The sequence below is a fragment of the Capra hircus genome, chromosome 9 (genome assembly GCF_001704415.2).
Source record: "Capra hircus breed San Clemente chromosome 9, ASM170441v1, whole genome shotgun sequence".
Classification (NCBI taxonomy): domain Eukaryota; kingdom Metazoa; phylum Chordata; class Mammalia; order Artiodactyla; family Bovidae; genus Capra; species Capra hircus.
In genome coordinates this window covers 72,803,011-72,823,782 of record NC_030816.1, presented here as the reverse complement: position 1 = coordinate 72,823,782, position 20,772 = coordinate 72,803,011, and the positions used below count along the sequence as shown (strand labels likewise).

Below are 20,772 nucleotides of genomic sequence, written 5' to 3'. Positions count from 1 at the left end.
TAGTGGTTGTAATACTGACCTGTGGTGTGAGAAATAGGTGGCTGGAAGAAAAGGAAAGCGTCGCTTTTGGGTTTGTATCAAGTGCATGTATTATCTACTCAAAAGGTTGAATTATACACTTCCTCTTAATTAAAAACATGTTTTTATATCAATTGAGGTACACTAAGTTGAAAATGATTTTCGTCTAATTGCTTAATTTCTAGGATATCCCCATCTAGAAGTTTTTCTCTCTCAGAGGAAGACTTGGATTATTTCCATGTAACTATTGATACCTATGATACTGGGCAAGTCTGTGTGGACTCAAATTCTTCATTGAAAAAAATGGGCTTAGACTAGAGATGACTTCCAAAATCTCTTTCTGGGGTAAGATACTGTGATTATGTGACTTGACTATGCAATATTTGGAAAAAAAAACTGAAATAAGTTGTCAAGGAGAATTTGAATGTGATAGTGAGTTTTGGTGATGTGGCAGAAATAATATGGCAGTATAGTTGTACACAACTACTATTTTTGCAATACATTTTATCCTTAAACCACACCTCATTAATTCCCTTTCATTCTACTCACCTTTGAAATACCTAGGGAACAACAAAAGAGACAGATTCAACTGAAGAAATTTATTTACTTTTTTTCTAGGTACATAGATGACATAATTATAGACAAGTTTTGATACATAGGAAACCCCTTCTGTCCACCTCTTTTTGCTAAATGCATCATCACAATAATTTTTTACAATTTTTAAAACAATACACAGCTTTCTTGGGCTGAAGCAATCGCAAGAACATATTGGTACTGGTATATTACAGCTACTTACAATGTTTAAGAACAGCAATGGAGAAAAATAAGTTATTTAAATATTGATTTCATATACAGAAAGTGCAATGTTGTTAGTTGTTATATAACTTGCTTGACAGTTTCTTGTTTATCAATTTAAAATCGAGATAACGTGGACTCAGACTTTTTTTTTTTTTTCTGAAAATAATACAGCACACCCATGCGGCATTGACTTGGTGAACTGACATCTTTTGCTGCAATTATGAAAGCAAACTTCGCTCTGTCAGGAACTAATTTTCAACAGACTGCTTATTTCCAATTTCACCCATCCCTGGGTACAGGAAAAGAGAAAAGGGCCTCTGAGTAAGGCAAGGCCGTGAACAATCTATCTACTTTTCGGTTATCTGGGAATGTAAGTAGTGGTTGGGGCTGGCTGCATTTCCTTATAGACAGCTTCAAAGAGAAAAATGACACACAACGGATGTGTAGCTACCTGAGCCAAACTGCCTCTCCAGGTCTCTCTTGTGCTTTCCTAAAACAACAGTGTTCACCCTTCCTAACATTCGGCACCAAGTGCAACGGATGAAAACCGGATATTGCTGAAGCCGGCCACCTGCCTTCCGGCATCCACAGGCGGCCGCAAACCATCTCAGTCAAATGTCACACGCAAGCATTCAGGCTTTTCTAAGGTCAATTTAAAAGTTTAAAGCAAAAGAAGACCAAACAAATACTAAAAGTTTAAAAACAAAAGGATTTTAATAAAAAGCACAATAAAGTAAAAATCACCTCAAATCCCACAGACTAGGAAGCCCTTCCACTGAAAATGATTCATGGTCCCTGAATTTCACTTCTAGGCAAAGGCAATGATTTCCAAAGAAGAATGAAAAAAAAAAAAAATACGGTTTGGCATTCTTAAAAACTCATATTCAGAGAGTTCACTTTTCTGGCACCTCTATTACGTACGTGGAAATCTTACGGTGAAAATGAACTGACACCAGGAAATTCACGTACGATTTTCCCTTCTCCTTTGCTCCTATGTACCACCTGACTATAGGACTTCCTGGTATGTGTGGTCTTTTAGCTCAGCTTCAACTCTGAGCAGGCTCTCTCACAAGTCACGATGAGGCACCGAAAACGTGGGGTGAGGAGCCCATCCATTTTAGAGCATCCTCTCCTTCACACATGAAATCCCTTCCAATGACACAGTCACAGCAGAGCCTGCAGCCTCCTTACGCTTTACATGGAATGTCACATCCCACAGGAATGTCATAATGGGCTTAAGAGTTCAACAGAAATTTGGCCGCTTTAGCTTTTTCTTCTAGTGTTCCACAACTTCTTACATGGCATCTTATAGAAGGTGACTATTATTGAAGAAATATATATTATTCTTTAAAATGCATACCCAAAGCATGAAAAAAATACTACCTGAGAATGTCCTTTTCCTCAGAAATATGGATCCAGATCTATTTTAAAGCAAATGGTAAAATGGCTTTGTAATTCATGAAAACACCTTTTTTCCCCGCTCTCCCCTAAGGGATATCATTTGTTTTAATGAGTAGATAAAATATTACAGAACTTTTAAATCACGACTCTAAACATTTCTACCAGAAATGATCATACCCAATGCTTAAAATAGGGCTCATGATAAGAATGTAAAAGAAAATAATTTTATAAGCAACTGGAAACAATTTCTGTCTGCTAGAAAATCAGACAACAGATTAAAAGAGAATGCTGAAATCAGCTGGAAAAGAACTGACAATATGCAACTATTTAATACATGGCCAATATAGTTTGTTTGGCTCCATAATGAACCTTTATTATGTTTAAGTGAATTACCTAAATAAGATGGAAAACAGTATTTTAACTATAAAACCAGGAAAAAAATCTTTTAAAATATCTTATAAACTATTTCCCTTTAAAGAATGTCTTCCTTAAATATTCAACTTACAATGACTTTTTGCAAAGGTAATCTGTTATCCGATGACCGAATTTTGGAATGGACATGGTCAAGATTCCAAGTCAACACTGCAGCACAATGACCAACATGGTAACAACACTAAACTGATTAAAATTAAAGATCATAACCTCAAACACACAAACATACTCTCACACATGACATCTTTGTGAATTTCAGTGAGCTTTTTACCAGATTTGTAGTTAGTTGAAAATCTGAAAGTCAACATGAATCCTGGCCTGATAAACACCCCTATAAAATAAGCCACGTTAGAGTGAGACAATTAGAAAAGCCCATTTCTGTTGGAAACATCCCACATACGTTAGATGGCAGTCTAAGCTGAGGATCTGGAACTACGGTTACAAGGTAGTGAACACTAGGTTAGATAACTGCTTAAAAGCTTACATTAAGGCAAATAAATGCTGATTTGCTAGAAAGCAACTATTAAAACGTCTCTTGTTTACCTAAAGGAGAATAGGGCTTTCTTTTTCCAGTGCAGCCAGATTTTCTTACTTTTGAACACATGAGCCTGATCAATAGTGTACAGTCACTCCCGAGGCTGTTACTTTGGCCTGGCTAAAGCCTGTCTGGGCCCCAGAAACCCTGCAGGGTGACGGAAGAGTGAGGAGCATGCTGAGAAACGGGACAGGCAGCCTCTCCCCCTGCCCCCTGCCCCTGCCCAGCGCACCAAGACAGACTGTGGGCAAAGCATTTGTGGCAAATCGGCATCTTGGTTCTACTGTATCCTGAAAACAAAACTAAGTGCTTGTCTTTCCTTTGGGGGTCACAGAGAACCACACCAATTTCCTGGTGGGGGCTTTTCTGGAGAAGAGAAGGTCATCAGTCGTCCTGTGCCAAGATTCCGAGCTCTGTTGGCAACACACTGGGCCTTTCTCCTGGGTCTGGTCTGCATGTCCAGCCAAGGAGGAATTGCATCAGCATCATGAGCACAGTGAACGGGTGGCTCTTGTCCAGGGAGGCCCATTTCGGGCCTGGCTACATGGCCTCGGGGCCTGGTGGCAGTTTGAAGAGTCTGGCTGCAGACACGAGCTTGCTTATGTGTCTCTCCTCTGTGATGCCAGCCTCCTGAAGGCAAGTGTGGGACAGAGAAGGCACTTGGCCCAGGGTGCTAAAGCCTGCCTCAGAGAGGGCACTGGCATACATGGGCAGACCAATGGAAACCAGCCAATCCGACACGGATGACACGTAGCCAGGAGAGAGGGGCTTCCTGCAGATTTCTGTGAGTCCACCACTTGGGATCTAGGAAAACAAAGAAAGCGATTTCATCAAGATTTGACCAGTGCCACTGGAGAGCTCTTTCTTCTCTGCCTAAGAGGAGAGCTAGGCAGAAATATTATATTTAATACTACACTATCAGAAAGGGATAATACCATGAGATGTCAAAGCATCAAGAATTCTTTCTTGGCTTCTCAAGGTGAAACAAATCCTCAAGAAAGTGTCTGAGGTCCCAGAAAGTACTTGGAATTAGATCTAACCGCAATTAAGTGTGGAAGTCTCCAGACCATCACCATTTATGTTTCTGGCTATTTTGTCTCATGGTGGTCACACTCTTCAATCAATGATCCCTATGGTGACTGAAGAACCAAACCTATGTGATAGTGTGAAAAAATAAGATACCCATAAAAGCAATGATACTCATACAAAGTAGATTTTCTTCTGTATTTTGAATCTACACTAACATCCAGAAAATTCAGCATTTATTAAATTAAGCATTAATTAAAATTAATCAATTATAAAGAATTAAAAATACAATAATAAATGTTGGCTAGAGCAGGGAAATGGACATTTATACTTGACTTCTGTGAAGGCCAAGTGAGATACCTCTCAGAAAGGCAATTTACCACCAAATGTGCAAATTCTTGAGATTTTCTGAAGTCTTAATGAAGCAAATCCTCTTGAAGGACTATATCCTCAGAAATTAGTCAACAAAGTCTATAGAATTTATTAACCAGGACATTCTTCACTCAATTATTTAAAATAAATGTCTTAATAATATGGAATTAGCTGAACTAAGACACATCTACTAGAACACTTTGAAACATAAATAAAATAATTTTAGTAACAAAGAAATAGGTTCACAATCTGATAACTGAAAACATTAAGGTTTCCAAATTGTACATGTACTATTATACACGTGCAGAGAAATAACCAAATGGATTTTTTTTCACAGTTCTGGGATTATGGATAATTTTCATCTTTTTCTTTCTGAAACTGTATTTTTACAACTCTGCAGGCTGAATACGTATTACTTTCCCCCAGGGGTCTCCCTTTGATATCTTAGAAGGAACCCTGGGCTACTCTGGCTACCAGCATGCCCATCATTAAGCCCTATAACTGAATGGACTTCAGAAAGCTGGGTGAGGGGAGCCCTGAACCGTGGGCTGCTCACCGCCATGCGGTGCTGCTTCCGCAGCAGCTTGACACGGATCTGGTCCATGTTGGTGGCGACATCCCTTTCCGGCTGGTCTAAGTCTTCTGCGTATCTCTGCACCAGGGCCTCAGGAATTCCACAGCGGCCGTGCTGCGAGCAAGAACAGAAATCTCTTAGCAAGGGCTGCGAGGATCTTCTTCTTTCTCCAAGAACAGCAAACATAAGGTAGGATAAGACATTTAGCTACTGGAAAGTAAGACCAACAAGTTTTAATTTGAAGTGAATCTATTTTCTTTAGTGTCAGGACAAATATTTTAGAGAGAATATTTTACATCTTTATCTTTTAGGTAGTGATGAGCTCTGGAAATACATCTTGAAAGATGGTTAAAATAGAACACAATCACCCTCCATTGTGGGGTCTAAGGTCCTCACCTCACTCTATGTGATCATTTTGCAAAAGGTTACTGAAGGGCAAACTTGTGCTCTATAGCTCACCTACTGTTGTCCCAAAGCTACAAAGAGTTACACTAGGCCAGCATTTACTGTACAGTAAAATTTCCACTACTTTCCACTCAAAGGGGTTCATTCACTAAATATTAAGACGGCAGAGGAGGAGTATTTTATCATAAGGCATTCAGGGTCATAAGGCGCTTATAACAAAGACTCTCAGGAATGCATTAGAACAATTCATGCATTTCTAGGACTAACATACAGCTGCATCTATTTTCATGTATTTGTCTTCAAAGTCATTTTGATATTGGTAGATGTACTCTGGGCTTTCCCGGTGGCTCAGAGGTAAGGATCCTCTCGCAATGCTGGAGACTCAGGTTCAATCCCTGGGTGGGGAAGATCCTCTGGAGGAGGAAATGGCAACCCACTCCAGTGTTCTTGCCAGGAAAATTCCATGGATAGAGGAGCATGGCAGGCTATAGTCCACAGCATCTCAAAAGAGCTGAAAAGGACTGAGTGACTGAGAATACACACAGTTCGACATGTTTGTTTGTGTTTTTCACAAATGAGAAATGAGTTTTCATTATAGTTCTCAATGTTTTTGGTACAATGGGGGTATTTTATATAATCTTTTATCCCCAGTTACCCATACAGATATCATACAGTATAATTATTACATCTGAATGATGCTAAGTAGCGCTTCAGTCATGTCCAACTCTTTGCGACCCCATGGGACTGGGGCCCACCAGGCTCCTCTGTCCATGGGATTCTCTAGGTAAGAATACTGGAGTGGGTTGCCATTTCCTTCTCCAGAAGATCTTCCTGACCCAGAGGTCAAACCTGCATCTCTTTTACCTCCTGCACTGGCAGGCGGGTTCTTTACCTCTAGTGTCACCTGGGAAGCCCCATTTACATCTGAATCAGCCATGAAATTAAAAGACGCTTACTCCTTGGAAGGAAAGTTATGACCAACCCAGACAGCATATTCAAAAGTAGAGACATTACTTTGCCAACAAAGGTCCGTCTAGTCAAGGCTATGGTTTCTTCAGCAGTCATGTATGGATGTGAGAGTTGGACTGTGAAGAAAGCTGAGCGCTGATGAATTGATGCTTTTGAACTAGGGAGTTGGAGAAGACTCTTGAGAGTCCCTTGGACTGCAAGGAGATGCAACTAGTCCATTCTGAAGGAGATCAGCCCTGGGATTTCTTTGGAGGGAATGATGCTAAAGCTGAAACTCCAGTACTTGGGCCACCTCATGCGAAGAGTTGACTCATTGGAAAAGACTCTGATGCTGGGAGGGACTGGGGGCAGGAGGAGAAGGGGACGACAGAGGATGAGATGGCTGGATGGCATCAGGGACTTGATGGATGTGAGTTTGAGTGAACTCCGGGAGTTGGTGATGGACAGGGAGGCCTGGCGTGCTGCAATTCATGGGGTCGCAAAGAGTCGGACATGACTGAGCGACTGAACTGAACTGAGGGCTCCACAGTTTTCAAAGTAGGTTTACATTGATCTTATTAACATTTGCTCCTATTAATACTTCTAAGAGGTACTTATGAAGGTTATTATTAATTCAATTTTACATCCAATGAAATGAAATGGGGATTTGTTAAAGTTTAAATACACAGATGTTGAGTAACACATGGAAACTGGAGCTTTGTTTCAGGACCTGGTTCTAGTAATCACAGATAGTTCTCATTGCAAAGAACAGTTGGCCAAAATTAAATACAAACAAGTGAAAGAAGAGAAGGGAAAGAAAAAGAAATCCCCCAAGGCTGTGTTTGCATTTAATCTGGGCACTGTGCTCCCTGTTCATCTGAATACCCAGTGCAGGGTGACAAGGGCCCCATGCCCTGCCACTGTCTGCCACCAGCTGCCGTCGGGGGGGCAATATCATTGTTCCTGCCTGGCACCCGCAACTTACAGGGGTGGGGGGCCAGGGCCTCAGATACCTTATCAGAATAGGGCTCCTCGGTGAGGTCAATGCCTTCCGCCCGCAGCTTGTTCTCGGTGAGCATTTCCAGGTCCAGCCCGCGGGCGCAGGAGACCTTCCTGGCCAGCGCGGGCCCAAGCCGCACGCCATGCTCCTGGAGGCTGGCGCTCTCAGGCAGCTCCGACAGCCAGGGTGGTGGCCTGGTGCTTGGCGGGCTGCCTGGCTCTGGCCCCGGGGGAGGCCTGGCCGCTGCCACCGCTGGGGGACAGTCGCTGGGGCCACCAGGGCTGCCCTTTTTAAGCGGCAGGCCGGGTGCGTCGGGGCTGGGGATGCCAGGGGGACCAGGAGGGACAGGATGCAGCCCGTTGGCGAGGCGCTCCCTGCTCTTCTTGGCGGGAACAGGCGGAGGCTGGACAGGAGGTTTGGCCTGTGTTCTGATCTCAGGGCCCCTCTGCTCAGCATCCATGCCTTCTTTGGTGCCCGGGGGGTGATGTGTTCCTTCGAAATCGAGTCCTTTCCTGTGACCCTCCAGAGGCGTCCGTGTTAAACTGGGTTTAACGGCAGGCAGTTGGGTGTCAAAGGTTTTGGGCAAACACGGAGGGGGGGATGTACCCCGTGAAAAGGGCCCCATCGGGCCATCCAGTTTCTTAGTAGTCGTTTTCTGAGGTTCAGAAAATCTCTTGCTTTGGGTCAGTAGCAATGCATTGTCAACAGCAGAATCTTGTTTGGGGCTTGGAACCTTTGTGATGGAGGGGGCTGTCTTTTGTGGCACTTCAGGTACAGTCTGAGGGGAGGGTTCTGTCACCTCACCAGGCACACCTTTCTCAGGCTCTCCTTGAAGGTCGTCCAGGGAGTGGGACCGGGGCCAAGTCTCCACGGTCTGGGGGCCCTCCAGGGTCTCACAGCTCCGGCAGATGGAAACGGGGAGACTCCTTCGGTTTTTATTCAAATCAGTCACATACGGGGGATCACAGCTCTTGGAAGCGAGAGGGGTGAGACCACCGCCCAGCCTCCCTTCCCCTCCCTGCTTCAAAGCATCCACTGACTTTGTCAAAGGCAAGGTTGGGTAGTTGCCCAGCTGGTTCCTGTTGAAAGACTTCAAACTGGACTCGGTGGATGACTTGGCAGAGAGGCCGGTTTTCCGAATCTTGCCTACAAGGCAAGGAGATTTTTACAATCGCATTTTAAAAAGCAAATCAATCAAATTGATGTAAAAGGTGCGCTAACATTATTGAAATCTCCAACTCCCATATCCCGTTGTGGAATTACACTAAGGACATAAAGTCACCACTGGTGATGGGGAGCTACTGTGGTTCCATTTTTATTCTTTAGAAAGAATTCTTAGTCTTATTAAGGGACTCGGGGAAATGAAAGTTAATTGAGTTATGTGGAAAGAAAATATGCTGTGTCAGGCAATAATATAAATCTAGGCCTAATGTCTGTTCGCAGCTGTAGTCAGTGTGGAAGAAGGCATTATCCATATCCCACTAAGGAACCACACTGACGGGTTTCTGATTACAGTACAGTTTCCTAAGACCATGGTTGCAAAGGGGACAGGTTCTTTATGTAGGGGAATCTCCGAACTCCGGGATCAAAGGCCCCATAATCTGAGGTGGAACTGATGCAATAGTAACAGAAATTAAGTGTGCAATAAATATAATGAGTTCGAATCACCCCCAAACCATCCCTCCCTCCATCCTCGTCCATGGAAAAATTGTTTTCCACGAAACCGGTCCCTGGTGCCAAAAAAGGTAGGGGACCATTGCTTTAAATGGTATCCTCCCCAGGTTCACTGGTGACCACTGAACCCTCAAAACGTCTTTCAAGCCCTCACTGCTTTGTGTTTTGTTCAAGTATGTAAAATAAATGTATCCTGCAAACCGTCAGCCAATCCTGGTAACAATGAGTAAACAAGCTTAGGTAAGTCTACTGCCAGTGAGCCTTTAAGATACCAATACGGTTCTAATAACAAGTGAAGCGACAGACCTCATTAAAGTAAACTAACTGTCAGGCTGATAACTAAACTTATCAACCAGCCACAGTCTACTTACTTAACAATCGCTGACTGATACTAACTGCTTCTGCTGCTTGATGAACAGAGCTGCCCACTGCGTAACACCGAGTAACTGTAACACCGAGTGCATCGGATTCCCGTCCACTTAGGACTCCCTTTCTGTTTGAGACAAGTGAGCCATCTGGAATTTCCTATGGACTACCTCTGGGCTGTTAGGACAGGGAAACAATGAACAAGACTCACGGCCCTCAGATGGTCCTCTCCCTTGATATCGCTCTGTCCTTCTGTCATGCAGCTGAGGCTTTTAAGATACCGCTCGCTGCTTGTGTGGCCTTGATGGATGGCCTACCTGGTAAATTGTTTTCCTTATGGACCTAATAGTTCCCAACACTCAAATGTTGGTTTTTATTGCGAAAAGGAAAGGACATAGGAGACACACAATTTCGGTTTTATGGCTGCAGGTATTTTAGAAGGAATTTATTCGCCTCACACCGCAGTCAGCAGAGGCTAACTGGAAAGGAGAACGGTAAAGAGGTCAGAAAGGAAAAGATTACCACGGTGTTCATAATGGTAAGAGAATTGTCTTTTCTCAGAACAGTGTACTTTTGAAATCAGTGATTTTCAAAGCAGGAGGATCCTTTGTAATGAAGCTTCATTCATAAAACAGAGCAAAGTTGAAGTGTGGAGGTCGCTCAAGGCTGAGGCCCAGCCCCTCTACTGTGGCCACCATCACTCACCCCACCAAGTGCCCCCTCCAGGCCTCTGGGGCTTGCAGGATCCCAAAGATCATAGATAAAAACCAGAGCTTCAAGCAGCATGAGCTCCCGAATCAGAAGTCACAAACTGCACAAGAGGTACTACTGCTGTAAACCCGCTGTTTACTTCTCCACTCGATGAAAATACTTTCCTAGTAAAACCAGAGCAAAGTCGTGCAGCTTGGTTTCATGTGTGAAAAAGCAAAGGTTGGGAGAGGTACCATATCCTTAACTATTTTGTGGAGAAAGCAGAGAAGTTTGGGCGGAAAATGTCAAAATCTAGTTTGAAAACATCTTCCTTTTAAAGTGCTTTTAGTTGGTTTGAATTGTGGACCTCTAGCCATTTCCTATGCACACTGTATACTTCTACTCAGCGTTTCAAAGTGAAATTGATGGTTGATCCCATTGGTCCAAAACCTGTTTACTGAATGTCTTTTCATTAAACTATGAAATGCATTAAACTATGGAAGATATAAGTAAACCACTGATTCAAATTGAGTCCATCATTTGTAGTGGGTATGGGACCTACTCTGCGAACTAAAAATACATATTCTCCAATAACTTTCAAAAACTAGACCATGAGGAGGGCTGGCCCAACGTGTGAAGTTTTGGGCACCATAACTCTGAGCCCCTAGTCATGCATGCTCTCTGAGTGGGAAGGAAGTACCATATCATATGTGGGTAATTATACTCTTTCTGTCTAGCTGGTCTGAAGTTTTGAGATTTTTTTTTTTGTCTAATGAAAATGTAATATTTATGATTTAATCATGTACCCTTCATTTAGAGATCTAGCTTTCATAACAATGAAGCAATATTTGAATAAAGTCAGACTTTTCACATTATTTTAATATGAATTTAGATATTTTCCTACTGAAATGATGACATACTGCTGCCATGATGTATCTGTTTGTGGAAGGAGTCATTCTGCTACTGCGGTCCCCGATCTGAATGTTCAGGGCCAGCCCTGCTTAGGTTTACTGTCTATTTAAGAAGAAAAACTGAGGTGATGGATGATAATGATCTGAAGAAACCAAACTTTCATGCCCTAGTTTTGTAACAATGTTCTCCGCGGGGCTTCTCGAAATTCTCATATTGAAATGAGAGACTCATGAACAAGAGTCCTAAGCCCTAGGATATTCCTGCTCCTCAGACCAAATAAGCAAATAAATAGGCAGAGATCTTTTATGGAATATGTTGCCTTTTTCCTTGTTCCCGAAATAGGTCAACCTTCTTTCATCCAATCCATGATTTGTGAAGGTACTTATGATAACATTACACAAACTATATATATAACATATACAAACAAATCCCTTCTGGCTTGAAGTTCAACTAAGCCCAGATATCCCTGGCTGATGCATGATGACATTAAGTAGTTAAGAGTTTGGACTTGAAAATGCTTATGGTATTGGAAAATCAGGTCTAAAATACTGTTTATCATTCGGACTTCCCTGGCAGTTCAGTGGTTAAAACTCTGTCTTCCAATGCACAGGGCTCAGGTTCCATTATTTGTTGGGGAACTAAGATCCCACATGCTCTATGGTGTGGCAAAGCAAAAAAAAACTGTCTATCATTGACTGCAAGACCATTAGGAGCCAGAGCGGTGCCAAGAGGAAGAGAACAAGAGCTTCAGTTATTGTTCAGTTTCTCTTTAGCATCTTCACTTATAAGATATGCACTGCAGGATTTGAGCGATAATTAGCAAATTGCATACATATGCACCTAGCCCACTGCCTCATTCATAATCAGTGTTTACAAAATGCTAGGTATTTCTGATATATTATTACTTTTAAGTCTCAGAACAAGCTATAAAAGAGAAACTCATATTACCGATTTTAGAGGTAAGAGCAAGGGATGGTTGGAGATGTAATTTGACCCAAGTCTTTGGCTATGCACTCCAGGTCTCCCCACTCTAAACCCCCTTAACTTTTTTCATGGTCCAGAGGTAGAGGGAGGGCTAATCTCCGAGAGTTGCAAGACAATGGGAAGTTTGGGGTCCCTTTCTCTAACATGTACGTTTAAGCTCTTTCCACTTAGGTGCTACTGCAGGATGGAAGAGTAACTAATGAAAAGATCTCTCTACTCATCTCTCAGCATCATCCATTCCCCAGATTCTTGAGAGATTTTCCTCCCACCTAAGGATCTGAATCAAGCACCAGTTAGTTGCCCTGGAAAAGCTCCTCTCCCTATTTCTAGTTTTCTCAAAAGCAATGGCTCAGGCTGCGGAAGAAAGATAGTCATTAGCCAAAGCACAGACACCAAGAAATGGCCCAGAAGGCTTGCGTATGACCATGCAGCTGTGATTATCTATGCTGAGAGTACCATTTTCCAAATTCTCACTGCTTTCATAGCATCCTGAGTCTCGTGGAGAGCATCCGCTCAAGCCCTGGCTGTCAACAAGCAGCTTCTCCTGGGATCCGGACTGGTCGCTGTTACCTAGAGAAGATGAACACATGGCATGGGATTGTAAGGGGAATGAAAAAAAAGAAAAAAGCAGTTTTCAAATCCATCGCATCCCAATTTTATCCTCAGTTCTCACCATACATTTTTGAAGACTTAGATTCTGGATGAAAACAAAATTAAATGAGTGAGATCAGGACATTTTTCTTTTCAAATCAAGTATCATGGGAAGCTAAGGCTGGAGAGAGAGCACAGAGGTGAAACACATCAATGCCTTCTAAGTCACTCGGAGGATAACTGGCCTCAGGTCAACCACGGAGAGGAGAAATTCAGAGCATTGTATCAAAAGTGGGGGAAAAGCAACCACAGTCCTTTCTGAGGGCTGATACCACCAAGCAGGAGCAGAGAGTGAATAAATGGGCTTTTCACAAGGAGGAATTAGGCTGTATGCTTTGTAGAGATCTAGAAGATTCATGCTTCAAATAAGTTCCCACCTTTCCAAGTTTGGGAGCTGATATAAAAGTGAGCGTCAGACCTCCCTGGTAGTATAGTGGAGTAAGAATCCACCTGCCACTTCAGAAGACATGGGTTCGATCCCTGGCCTGGGAGGATCCCACATGTTGTGTAGCAACTAAGCCCCTGCCCCACAACTACTAAAGCCCGCATACCTAGAACCCGTGCTCCGCAACAACTGAAGCCACCACAGTGAGAAGCGTCTCACAAAGGGAGCAAGGCTGCCATAAAGGGGACACAAACTCCTAAACCCATGAGGAGTGAGTGAGTGAAGTCACTCAGTCGTGTCCGACTCTTTGCAATCCCATGGAGTATAGCCTACCAGGTTCCTCCATCCGTGGAATTTTCCAAGCAAGAGTACTGGAATGGGTTGCCATTTCCTTCTTCAGAGGATCTTCCCAACCCAGCGATTGAACCCAGGTCTCCCACATTTCAGGCAGACACTTTTACCGTTTGAGCCACCAGGGAGATTAACCCATGAGGGGCCAGGGGCAAATCCTTTTGCTGCGAATAGGTTGGAGGGTTCTTCCTCCTTTTTCCTTTTCCCTTTGTCTTGGGTTAGCATTTCTATTTCCGCACATAAAAGGTATGACAGGAAAAGCTGAAAACACCCTCCAGAATACCCTTAAGGTGGGTGCCAGAAGGCTGGACGTCCTCATCCTAAGGAATCCTCCTAGAGAGAAGCATCAGATGCTTTCTGCTGAAAGTCAGCCTACAGAAAATCACATGGGAAGTCACGTGGGCCTTCATCACCCAAGCTGTGCAGCTCTGCACATTCTATAAACGGCACAGCTGACCTTATGCAGGTTCAAGGTTACAGGGAGATCATCTTTCAATCATAAGGCGGACCAAATGCTTGGTCGATAAACAGGAAACAAAACATTTTCTACATAAAATAAGTAGTTGATGATGAATGGCTTTATTTTTCTCTTCACTTCCCCTCCTCCATCTCTCTCTCTCTCTCTCACACACACACAACCAGAAATCTGATGTCTCTTCTCATCATTAAAAAAAAGTTGTGGGAAGACTGAGGGCTGCCAGATAAACACCAGCGGTTCCTACTGTCCACTGACCACTTCCTGTTTGTATTTCTCACAAGGAAAGCACTTTATAACAGAAACCTTGGCAGATAAGCCCTTGAATTAGAGCACCAAAATAAGAAATGCTATTTTTAAAGTGATTAATGTAAAATTAACTAATTGGTAGCACAAGAGCAAACCCTTTCCCTTCCTCCACACTGAAACTGGAACATCTAGCGTGATGTCCTCATTGTATGGATGAGTCTGTGGATTTGGAATAGCCTCTGTTCTAGCCTAGCATGTTATTTAGGAAAATGATACTTGTAAAATGAGGGCTTTGAGCTATCAGTTACAACCTAGGAAGAGGAATCAATGCAGTCTGTCCCTGGTGAGATAGGTCAGTGCATTGCAGCGGCCAAAACAGACTCCAAAGTGCTGACCAATGGGAATAAAACAGAAAAGTTGTCCCCATCATTGCAGGAAAATGAGGACTGTGCCTGCAACTTTGGGGATGCCAGCCTACCACACAGCGGCATAATAACCTGAAGTTATTATGGGGAGTGAAGGGGTCCTTTGCAGTGCCTGAAAATGGCAAATCAGTTTATAAAATCAGGAGACATATGTCAAGGAGATAGAGCCATTTTCTTCATTCTCAAGGAGATAGAGCCACTTTCTTCCTGAAGGATCCAATCAGCAGCTACTTGCAGGAATCCCACTATCAAATTTAGCAAAATTCCTTAAAACTAAAAGCCAGTGTTTCCCAGGCAGGTTGTCCTTCCTTAGGGAGAATGAAGGGGAGGGGTATCTTTTAGATGGACTGCAAACCAAGGCCTTTTCCTCTCCCCACACTCACTAACATTAATGCCAAGGCACAAAGGAAGAAAAAAGTGAGCTAGACTCATGAACATTCTCACAGTCAAGTGAGAATGAAGCACTGGGCTTGGGGCTAAAACTTCATTTGGACACGACCTGAATTTGGACTAAAGCTTTCCTCCATCTCATCACACACACACACACACAGAGGAAGGAAAAACATGCTAAGACATTGAGGAGACATCCAAACATCAAAAGGTACTTATGCCGTGAGGACATGTGCCATTTTTCTGGAGTGTAGTTCTCTTGGGAAAAGAATGGGATTGTTGGATAGCAGGCCTTCCAATGGCCTTGCAAATTTATGTCTTTAAAAAGTAAGGATTGAAGTACAACAAAATGTTAACTTTAGTTGGATTTAGGCAGTGGATATCAGAGAAGGCAATGGCACCCCACTCTAGTACTGCTGCCTGGGAAATCCCATGGGCGGAGGAGCCTGGTGGGCTGCAGTCCATGGGGTTGCAAAGAGTCAGATACGACTGAGCAACTTCACTTTCACTTTTCACTTTCATGCATTGGAGAAGGAAATGGCAACCCACTCCAGTGTTCTTGCCTGGAGAATCCCAGGGACCGGGGAGCCTGGTGGGCTGCCGTCTATGGGGTCGCACAGAGTTGGACACGACTGAAGTGACTTAGCAGCAGCAGCAGGCAGTGGATATGTGGATTTGTTTTATTTTTCTCTGTACTTTCCCACCTATTTGACATAATTCCTGATTACAATTCTTATGAAAATGATTTTCTTAAAAGACAGCTTTCATTTGGCAGATCAAGGAGAATGGGTTTGGGATCACTGGAAGGAATTGCTCTGGCACAATGAGAGTCTTTCCTGAATGGAGGAACCCTGTGGGAAGGCTGGCATTCCCCGTGCACAGATGCAGTGAGAGAAGCTGGACCCTCCTGATTGCCAAGCAATGATGCAGGTGTGTCTCTTGCTTCTGAGGGAGCTGAGCTGGAAGATGAGTGAGACATCTCAGATCTCAGCAGATCTCTGGATCTGTCAACTCTAACAGAAACTGATGTGTTCCTCTAAGTTATCAGTTACTTAGCGTACTTCTAAAATACAACAAATTTAGAATTGCTGAGTGTAGAATCGTCTCATCCTAGGATAATCCTGGATCCAGGCTCTCGGTGCTCACTGGCACCCTTGAGTCCTCTAACGCCTTTATTTTAGAACCACTAAAAAGAAGTACCACATTATATATAAACAATGTTCTAAACAGTGGCACAGCACTGATTCAAAATGAGATTTATGAAGAAGCAGTGAGGCTTCCTTAGACAGCTGGGTGGGCATCATGACAGGCAAAGATCCCCTTATCTATAAAATATCCCTGGGGCGGATCTCAGGACATGATCCCAGGAAGGACAAGGAGCCCCAGCCCTTGAGACAGATCCTGCCTTATATACTCAGAATTCAGCTTTGCTCCTTCTATGTTTGAATGCTAAAGGATGGGGTTTATCAACCAGCTGTTCTCAGTGGCTGAGGAAGAGCAAATGAACTATTTTATAGAGCAGATGTGGTCCAGGAGACTAGATAATTAAACATTAATTGATATTAATTGATATTAATATAGCTGGTCAGCCTCACCAGGCACTGGGCCAGGCTCTGACACAACCTGGTCACAGGGCAATCCCTCACCCATGGTGTCTCCTGGGAAACTCCAATCCTAAAGAGACCCAGTTATAAACTGATATTAACTACGGAACACAATTCCCTCCAAATCTATCCCCAAAGGCAGTGTGTTTATCTAGGGTTCAGACACCTATTTGACGGTGTGTCATCAGTTAATTTAGAGGGACAACCTATTAATCAGAAGTGAATTTAACTGTACTGAGACACTTACTTCTGTCTCTTGAGCCTGGTACATTCAGTAACGCACAATTTTTTTTCCACCATTAACCATGGGTTTGGTGTGTCTTTTAGCAATGGAAATGCTATTAGCTACTGATATCCCTGAAGCAGAACACACGAAAGAAAATACATTTGAATTCAATCACTGGAAAGGATGCTTCCCCCTTCATGATGAATAATCTCAGGAATATTTTAGATGTCAGAGTGAAGAATAAAGCACAAGATAAGACTGGGTTAATGGAGCAAAGGATACAGTGTATTCAAATAGACTACATAAAAGCTGTGAGCTCACTGAATTCTGTTCATGGACTGTAAAAATGAGCTATCATTTTGGCTGAGAAATCGCAATATGGAAATCTCTGCTCTACATATTCACTGGAGATGATTCCCTGCTTCTTTAATGCAAGCTGATGAATTTCATTTATTCATTAACTAATTCATTCAATCAGAAAACAACTCCTCATGTGCTTTGAGAAGTAATTAACCCTTGGCAAGACAGGATACCCCAAGTTTGTCAGTCACTTTTGCACCTGGCTATCTTAATGACCTCCTAAAGGCTGTATATCCCACCAGCCCCCAAGGTGGCATGAACTATGTCTTAAGTCCAAAAGAAAAAAAAAAAGAAAAATACAATTCAATTCTCAGTGACAAAGTACTGGGTAGTAAGGTTTTCTTTTGCTCCTGCATTGGCATTGGGAATCGATGTCTTTGTGCTGTTTGACATAATACAAAATTGACCTTGGCTTTGGAAAGAGTAGGGCTTCCCTGGTGGATCAGATGGTAAGGAATGAGCCTGCAATGCAGGAGACCCTGGATTCAATCCCTGGGTCAGGAAGATCCCCTGCAGAAGAAAAAGGCAACCCACTCCAGTATTCTTGCCTGGAACATTCCACAGACAGAAGAGCCTGGTGGGCTACAGGCTATGGGATAACAAAGAGTTGGACACGACTCAGTGACCAACACATTTTTCAAAGAGCAAGATCAAATGAGGGACTCCGGGGACCTAAGCACATATTAGCAGCTTATGGGATGCCTCCTGGTGACCTGAGAATGTGATGGATCTCACTGAACACATCTGGGCTGTGAGGGACTTACTGTCATATTCCTGTAACAGCTCCACTGCTGTCAAGAGAACAGCTCTGTGCTCTGGGTCCCTGATATTTAACTCGTCCAAGTCCTCCTCCTCTAGGAGCTTAAAGGTGTCCAGATCTTCATAGCCATTGAACAAGAAAGTGGGCATGTGCTCCTGGGAGGGAAATAAGACAGAAGAGTCAGCAGCTCAGCCACATAGTCCACGACCAACAACCATCCTCAAACCCCTTAACTCTTTTTCCATAGCCACTTTTATGCTAATTCAAAAATTAATAAGTATCTTTCTAACAGTCTGTACCTTCCAGTTCTATAGCTCAGTGGGCAAGCGGGGCACTTCACTAACCTTGGGTTAAGAAAGTGTACACTGAAAGCTGAGGTGGACTCCACTGGCCTGCATTTTAATTGTGCCCTTCCTGTGAGCTGATGCCTGCAATGCTACCCAGCGTGTGGTGGAGGAGACATTTCTTTCATCTGGAGCCACTGAAACCCAGCTCAGAGAGACCTGTGACTTCCCCAGGAGCAAGATAGCTTTGCAAGGAGGAAACACGTCATACCATGTAGACCCACCCTACTAGATGCTAGGGGTAATGGTGGTGGTGGTGGAGGGAGGGGGGGCAGGGAGAATCCTCAAGACCTCTGTGAGGCCAATCAGGATGCCAGGAACCTGTGCTTACTGCCCTTCCTGGTGGTGGCTTGAAGCTCACAGCTCTTTGAAAGTTGCTCTTTGGACTAGAAGGAAATTTCAACCCGGAGTTTACTCTATCACCCTCAAGGGAAGAAAAGGATAGTGTTACGGTGCTGGTAATACTAATTCTATAGGATAATGGCCATGGGTCATCCTTCTTGGACGACACAGATCACCCCACCCTTCCCTGAAGGTGCCCTTGCTTGCTTAGTTTAAGAGAAAGTAATGTGGGATCGGGTGGGGCCAGAACAGGACGGAACTGACTTTGAGGTTGATCCGATCCAGGAGGTCCTCCACCGACTTCGGCTGGGGGGGTCTCCCTTTCCTCCTCCTCCTGGTGGCACGCTTGGGCTTCTCCTCTTCCTCGTTGAGCACGTCCACGTAGATGAATTTGAACGTGCCCACCTTGTTGTTCAGCAGGCCCATCCAGGTGCCCATGGGGGGTTTGCTGATTATATCAATGATGTCTCCTTTCTGTGGCCCAGGGAAGAAGGATCTTTCCATTAGGTACATTTCCAAGCATGAACCATCAATCCATCAGAAGTGTCAATCATGCGATGTGAAGACACTATGAAGACTAGAATCAGGGCTCCACGAGTCACCTGATGTGATTGGGAGTATGGCAGAGACCACAGAGAGAACTCCTGATTGTGTAGGATCCCACAGAGGCCCGAGATCCCAACCCTTCAGGGCTCACGGCTGGGTGGGCACCTGGCTCTCTGAAGGCCTTATCCTCACCCAGAGAGCTCCTACTTCTTGGAGAAAAAATTCCCACCAATCAGAGGTCAGTGGTAACCCCTGCTCTATACTCGCTTCATACATTTTGTGAAATCCCATCTGCTCCATAAGGATGTCACTGATCACATCAATGAAGTCAGTCATGTCTTTTCAGTTGGCAAAAGCACTGAGACTGGAAGGTGAGAGGCAGTGGGAATTCTAGAGGGAAGCTGGGGTCAAAGGACAGGGCCAGCGTAGTGATAAGACAGAATTAACACAAGGCCTGCCTCTATCCCCAAAGGCTGGCTGGTTCTCTGGTTTATCACTGCAGAAGAGACCAGTTTATCAAAGGAGCAGCAGATACGTTGGCCAGTTTGCACCACAGGAGCTCAGCATTTAACACAAAGGAGAAGAGAATGGCTCCTAAAGCCACAAGGCACCCGAGGTGATTGCTCTGAAGTCAAGTAAACACACACCTTGAGCTTGAGCGAGTCTGTGTCGTAGGGGCTGGGTGTGAAGTCGGTGTGCACCCTGGCGCGCCCACAGAACGGGCCCCGGTATGGGGGCTCCTCGTCATCACCATCTTCCGACTTGACACTCTCCCTATTGCTGGTCGAGGAATCGGTGGTGCTCACTGTCTGACCACCTGTAGGGAACACATGCAGAACTTGGGTCAACGCAAATTAAAGCTGGCAACTCTGAAGCGATCACAGACTAGAAAGGTTAAGGGCCAGAGGAAGGCAGTCATGAGCCTGACCTGAGCAGAGGCCAGGGGACGATCTGAGTTTTCTGAGTGTTCTCCCTAATCAAGCCCCTAATTGGACAGGGGACTCCAGCACGTTATCTTTATGACCAGGGAAGCCAGGTGACATGGAAACTGTCTGATAGAGGACACCAGCCTTAACCTTCATAACCTCCCATTTGTGAGGCATACTGTCTTTACCCCGTTTTACAGATGAGGAAGCTCAAAGAGGTCAAGTAACTTGCCCAAAGCCAAATTCTTTTAAGTTGTGGGTTTAAACTTGGTCTCTTCCCCCATAGTGCTCAGCCAACACCACCACTGGGTTAGGAGTGGTTGAACAGTGTGTGTTTCAGGGACATTTGTCATTCTCCTCTCATCTTTTTTTTTTTTCCTGGTTCTTAGTTGACTAAAACTAAGATTACTAATAAAGTTTTCATCAACATTTTGTATTCATAAAAGTTAAGAAGACATTAGCTTTCTTTGTGAAATCAGAAAATTATCGGTAAGTCCCACTGCACCAAATGCATCAGGGGAAAATAATGTCACGTTATTGTGTTGAATTCTGCACTAAAACATTTTTTTGATTAAAGACTGCCAATTGGAGAGAAGCATTTGT

The 20,772-nt window shown here is 43.9% G+C and overlaps 1 protein-coding gene across 5 annotated transcripts in view; it reads right to left on the bottom strand.

The window, feature by feature from the left end:
* SASH1 (SAM and SH3 domain containing 1) overlaps nt 601–20,772 on the bottom strand; it is a 346,563-nt gene continuing 326,391 nt past the window's right edge. For all 5 annotated transcript variants that reach the window (XM_018053320.1, XM_018053321.1, XM_018053322.1 and 2 more), the window contains 7 exons: nt 19,891–20,060; nt 18,962–19,171; nt 18,016–18,166; nt 12,592–12,705; nt 7,523–8,655; nt 5,139–5,270; nt 601–3,988 (listed from right to left, as the gene is read on the bottom strand). In XM_018053320.1, the coding sequence (XP_017908809.1) occupies nt 3,725–3,988; nt 5,139–5,270; nt 7,523–8,655; nt 12,592–12,705; nt 18,016–18,166; nt 18,962–19,171; nt 19,891–20,060 (2,174 nt within the window). In that variant the 3' untranslated portion in view covers nt 601–3,724. The remainder of the gene's footprint in view (nt 3,989–5,138; nt 5,271–7,522; nt 8,656–12,591; nt 12,706–18,015; nt 18,167–18,961; nt 19,172–19,890; nt 20,061–20,772) is intronic.